This window comes from Echinops telfairi, unplaced genomic scaffold (genome assembly GCF_000313985.2).
Source record: "Echinops telfairi isolate 266 unplaced genomic scaffold, ASM31398v2 ScPeMD7_7469;HRSCAF=8507_0, whole genome shotgun sequence".
NCBI classification, from domain to species: domain Eukaryota; kingdom Metazoa; phylum Chordata; class Mammalia; order Afrosoricida; family Tenrecidae; genus Echinops; species Echinops telfairi.
The window spans coordinates 94,575,046-94,580,034 of record NW_022111372.1 but is presented as its reverse complement, the minus strand read 5'-3'; the positions used below and the strand labels follow the sequence as shown (position 1 = coordinate 94,580,034).

The 4,989-nt window shown below is 47.3% G+C and overlaps 1 protein-coding gene across 1 annotated transcript; it reads left to right on the top strand.

Moving 5' to 3' along the window:
• The first annotated feature begins 810 nt into the window (after positions 1-810).
• LOC101658606 (protocadherin gamma-B3) lies at positions 811-3,862 on the top strand. The gene has a single exon (XM_013004693.3). It carries the CDS (start codon positions 946-948, stop codon positions 3,412-3,414), a length of 2,469 nt encoding a protein of 822 aa, XP_012860147.2. The 5' UTR covers positions 811-945; the 3' UTR covers positions 3,415-3,862.
• Positions 3,863-4,989: the final 1,127 nt, after the last annotated feature.

Here is a 4,989-nt window from a genome sequence, read left to right as displayed (position 1 = left end):
AATCATTTTATTAGGGGCTCATACAACTCTTATCACAATCCATACACACATCAACTGTGTAAAGCGCATTTGTACATTCATTGCCTTCATCATTCTCAAAACATTTTCTCTCCACATTTTTCCCCTCCCTTCCCACTCCCAACACTTCTATCTTATGGCATCATTCAGTCTGCTTAGTTATCATTTTGAAAGGATCCTGAGAAAGATAAGGTAGAGGAAAGTGAAACGGGGGAAATGTAAAGCTTTGAGTTTTATAACTTTGATCATTTCAAAAAATTAAATGTAGTGGAATATCTGAATACACTTCAAAGTGATATTTCAATAATTTTCTACATCTGCCACCATCTTTCATTTGTGTGTTTTCTACTCATTATACAATTTGTCCATCAATGCTACTAAAGAAGCAGCGGAAATGTTTTGAGCACGTGATAAAAATGGAAACTAAAATCACCCAGATGCCATGCCAACATACATCATGAGCAGGGTGGGTGACCGCTACACTTGGACAACTAAAAACCACTTTGGTTTGAACGGATAAAGCTCAAGTTTAAACTAAGGTCAACCAGACTGAAGCTATCTAAACCACCACAATGTAATAAATCCTGGTCTAATGAGGAAACTAAGGAAGTGCCCGCCAGCATACATTGGAATTTGCTCCTGGCCATGTCCCTGCGTGGAGCTGACTTAGAAAAGCGCCGCTTGCAGTTCTGCTGCCTTGGCGCGGAGTGCCGCTGTTGGCTAGCGCTCAGAGAAGTGTCAGCTCCTCCCTCTCTGAGGCCGCAGCACCAGCCGACCGGGATTTTCCCAGTTCTCAGCTGCCGAGTCTCCATCGGAAAACAGATCCGCCAAGACAAAGCAGGTAATCGCGCCTCCTCAGAGAACCATTGGCACCTTTTAGCCAGCGCCGCTCCTGGAAAGCAGAAAGGCAAAGGGGCAGGGAGCGGGATGGGAAGCCCGTGGGAATCCCGGAGAGGACGGAGAGGCCAGACTGGGCGGCCGCAAACGCCCTTTCTCTTCCTGCTGCCTTTGTTCTGCCCCGCGCTCTCTGCGCAGGTCCGCTATGCGATCCCAGAGGAGCTGGCCCGGGGCTCGCTGGTGGGCAACCTCGCCAAAGACCTGGGCCTAAGCTTGCGGGATTTGCCTACTCGAAACCTGCGGGTTAGTACGGAGAAGAAATTCTTTACCTTGAGCCCCGAGAACGGGGACTTATTTGTGAGCCACCGGATAGACAGAGAGCAGATCTGCGGAAAGAAGCCCACGTGTGTCCTGGAGTTTGAAATGGTTGCTGAAAAGCCTTTAAACTTTTTTCACATATCGGTGGAGATACAGGATGTCAACGACAACCCTCCGATCTTTAGCCAAAATACCACTGAGCTGGAAATCAGCGAGCTGGCGCTCCCTGGAGCCACCTTTGCCCTGGAATCTGCCCAAGATTCGGATGTAGGTGTCAATTCCCTGCAGCAGTACTCCCTCAGTCCCGACCCGCACTTCTCTTTGACTCAGAAGGAGAACCCAGATGGCAGCCGGTACCCGGAGCTGGTAGTGAAGGAGCCCCTGGACAGGGAGGAGCAGTGCTACCATCAGCTGACTCTCATTGCCGTGGACGGGGGCGAGCCATCCAGGAGCAGCACTACCCAGATCAGGGTGGTTGTTGCAGACGCAAATGATAACCCCCCAGTGTTCCCCCAGGACGTGTACAGGGTCAGCGTTCAGGAGAGCCTGCCTGCGGGCTCCTCGCTACTGACAGTGACTGCCACTGACCCAGATGAGGGCATCAATGCCCAGGTCACCTACGCCTTCATTAACATTGATAAGGCAGCAAGGCAAGTGTTCAAACTGGAGAGTAAGACAGGGGAACTCACCCTTGGTGGAGGGCTGGACTTTGAAGAGAGAGAGAGCTACACACTTGGAGTGGAAGCAAAGGATGGGGGACATCACGCTACTCGTTGTAAAATACAAATAGATGTTTTGGATGAAAACGACAATGCCCCAGAGATAACCCTTGCTTCGGAATCCAAACATATACAAGAAGATGCCAAGCTGGGGACTGTTGTGGCCCTGATCAGAATGCATGATCTAGACTCAGGAGTTAATGGGGAGATCCTGTGCCAACTAAAAGGGAATTTCCCGTTTAAAATAGTCCAGGATACAAAAAATACATACAAGCTAGTGACCGATGGAATCCTGGACCGGGAGCAGACAGCAGAGTACAATGTCACCATAGTGGCCACTGACAAGGGCAATCCAGCCCTCTCCACCATCATGAGCGTCACCCTGCACATCAAGGACGTCAATGACAATGCTCCGGATTTCCACCAGGCCTCCTATGTGGTCCACGTGACTGAAAACAACCCTCCTGGAACCTCCATCACGCAAGTCAGCGCCTCCGATCCGGATCTGGGACCCAATGGCCAAGTCTCCTACTCCATCGTGGCCAGCGACCTGGACCCGCGGGCGCTGTCGTCCTACGTGTCCGTGGGCGCGCACAGCGGGGTAGTGTTCGCGCAGCGCGCCTTCGACCACGAGCAGCTGCGCGCTTTCCAGCTGACACTGCAGGCGCGTGACCAGGGCTTGCCCGCGCTCAGCGCCAACGTCAGCCTGCGCGTGCTGGTGGGCGACCGCAATGACAATGCGCCCAGGGTGCTGTACCCCACGCTGGAACCTGATGGCTCCGCTCTCTTCGACATGGTGCCGCGCTCAGCGCAGCCTGGCTACCTGGTCACCAAGGTGGTGGCGGTGGACGCAGACTCAGGACACAATGCCTGGCTGTCCTACCACGTGCTGCAGACCAGTGAGCCCGGGCTCTTCGGCGTGGGGTTTCGCACAGGCGAGGTGCGCACCGCGCGTGCCTTGGGTGACAGGGATGCGACCCGCCAGCGGCTGCTGATCGCTGTGCGAGATGGAGGACAACCACCCCTGTCGGCTACAGCAACGCTGCACCTGGTCTTCGCAGACAGCCTGCAGGAGGCGCTGCCGGACCTCAAAGATCGCCCTGAGCCCTCTGACCCTCAAGCTGAGCTGCAGTTTTACCTGGTGTTGGCTTTGACCTTGGTTTCGGTGCTTTTCCTCCTTGCCGTGACCCTTGCCGTTGCCCTGCACTTGCATCGTTCCTCCAGCCCCACAGCGTGGGGCTGTTTCCAGCCAGGTCTCAGCTCCAAATCCGGACCTGTTATTGCGCACAACTACAGCGAGGGGACTTTGCCTTATTCCTATAATCTCTGTGCTGCCTCACATTCCTCGAAGACAGAGTTTAAATTCCTCAATATAAATCTGGAAAATGCTCCACCGCAAGACCTTCTATGTGATGAAGCCTCTTGGGTTGAAAATAGCAGCAATGACAATCCCCAAATAACTTCCAATCCAGTCAATGTGCAACAGGTGAGTGTCTTCCAAATCCCTGCGTTTTATAAATAGAGTTAGGGTTCCATTTATTATACCAGAGGAAGAAAAGTATACAGGCAAAATACCAGTATGTTCCGATCTAGGTCTGTTTGTTAATTTCTCTGAGTGTTGGGTGGGGGAGGATATATAGTATAGGCTTATCTCTACTGCCATTGTTCTTTTGTAAAAAGTGGCCAACATATGATGCTCCTGAATTGCTTGTTAGTTATCAAGTACAATCTGGAAGAATTTAATGCATTAGTACTCTCATGGTCAAAATCTAGAATTTAAGGTAAAGTTAGACAATTAAGTCATTTACTAGTTTTAACTCAGAAAAATGTATTTGATACTTTCAGCCCTGAAATATATATGTAATATGTAGCCTAAGTAAATTCACTTTGTTTTAAATTCATATTTTTAAAAGTTATACAGATATGACCTAAGTTAGGATGGTACTTTATGTAGATGTCAATAAACCTAAACCCTCTGCCATTGGGTTGATTCTGATTTATAGCAACCCTCTATGCCATAGGATTGTCAAGGTAGTAAATCTTTATGGGTGGACATGGCCTCATCTTTCTCAGGTGAAGATTTGGGTTGGTTTGAAACCCCAATCTTGCAGTTAGCCGGGGCTCTAGATGTCTATTGAAACAGATAATAACACATCAAACTGATGACTCTTGTTGTAACTGACACTGTAGTGGATTATATGCTATATGTAGTGAATTAGGAATGTATATTATAAAATAGGGCAAATGTGCATGATAGTGGAGTGTAATGATTCAAGATTTGAGAAAAGTATAATATTTATGTTCCAAGACTCTAAGAGATATGGTTACAAAAATGGTTAATCAATTCTAGAAAACATTTTACAGCATTCAAAATTAAATATTTTGTACTTCCCAATGTTTCACGCTATTTGGGAGAAAACTATTATGGGTGTCATCTATAAGCTTTAGCAGAAATAAAATTCTCAACGAGTTTCACCAACAGTTTAAAGGGGGAAAAAGTGGTGATGAAGATGTGTAGAAATTGAAGGCCTTGTAAATTTCTAGTGCAATGTAAACTGGTGCGACCTTTGTAGGAAAAAGTTTGGTGGCTTCTCAACAAGTTGAGCAGAATTACAATATGTCCAGAAATTCCATTACTTGGTATATACCCAAAAGACGAATTGAAAGCAAACATTCAAACATATCTGTACATCAATGTTAATTTCAGCATTATTTACAATAACCAAAGTATAGAAGCAACCCAAATAATTAGCATATGAACTGATAAACGTGTGATGCAGGATATACAATGGAATATTATTCAGCCATAAAGAAAAATACATGCGACAATGTGGATGAATCTTGGAAACTTTAAATTGAGTGAAATAAGTCAGAGACAAAAGAAAAAATATTGTAAGCCCCCAGCCCCACCCCACCCCGGTTAAATGAAATACAAAGAATAGGAGATTGCAAGATCAAAGCCAGTGTCTGGAGAGAGAGAGACGCAGGAGTTAGCTCTGAAGGGGCTGCGGTAATGGGGAAACGACGTATGAGATAGACATTTGTGAAGGTTGCACAGTATTAATGCAATTCCTGTCACTAAATTGGACGCTTAAGG

Bases quoted from the DNA above. Each gene is read 5' to 3' on its own strand.
- LOC101658606 (XM_013004693.3), top strand. From the start codon at position 946: ATGGGAAGCCCGTGGGAATCCCGGAGAGGACGGAGAGGCCAGACTGGG.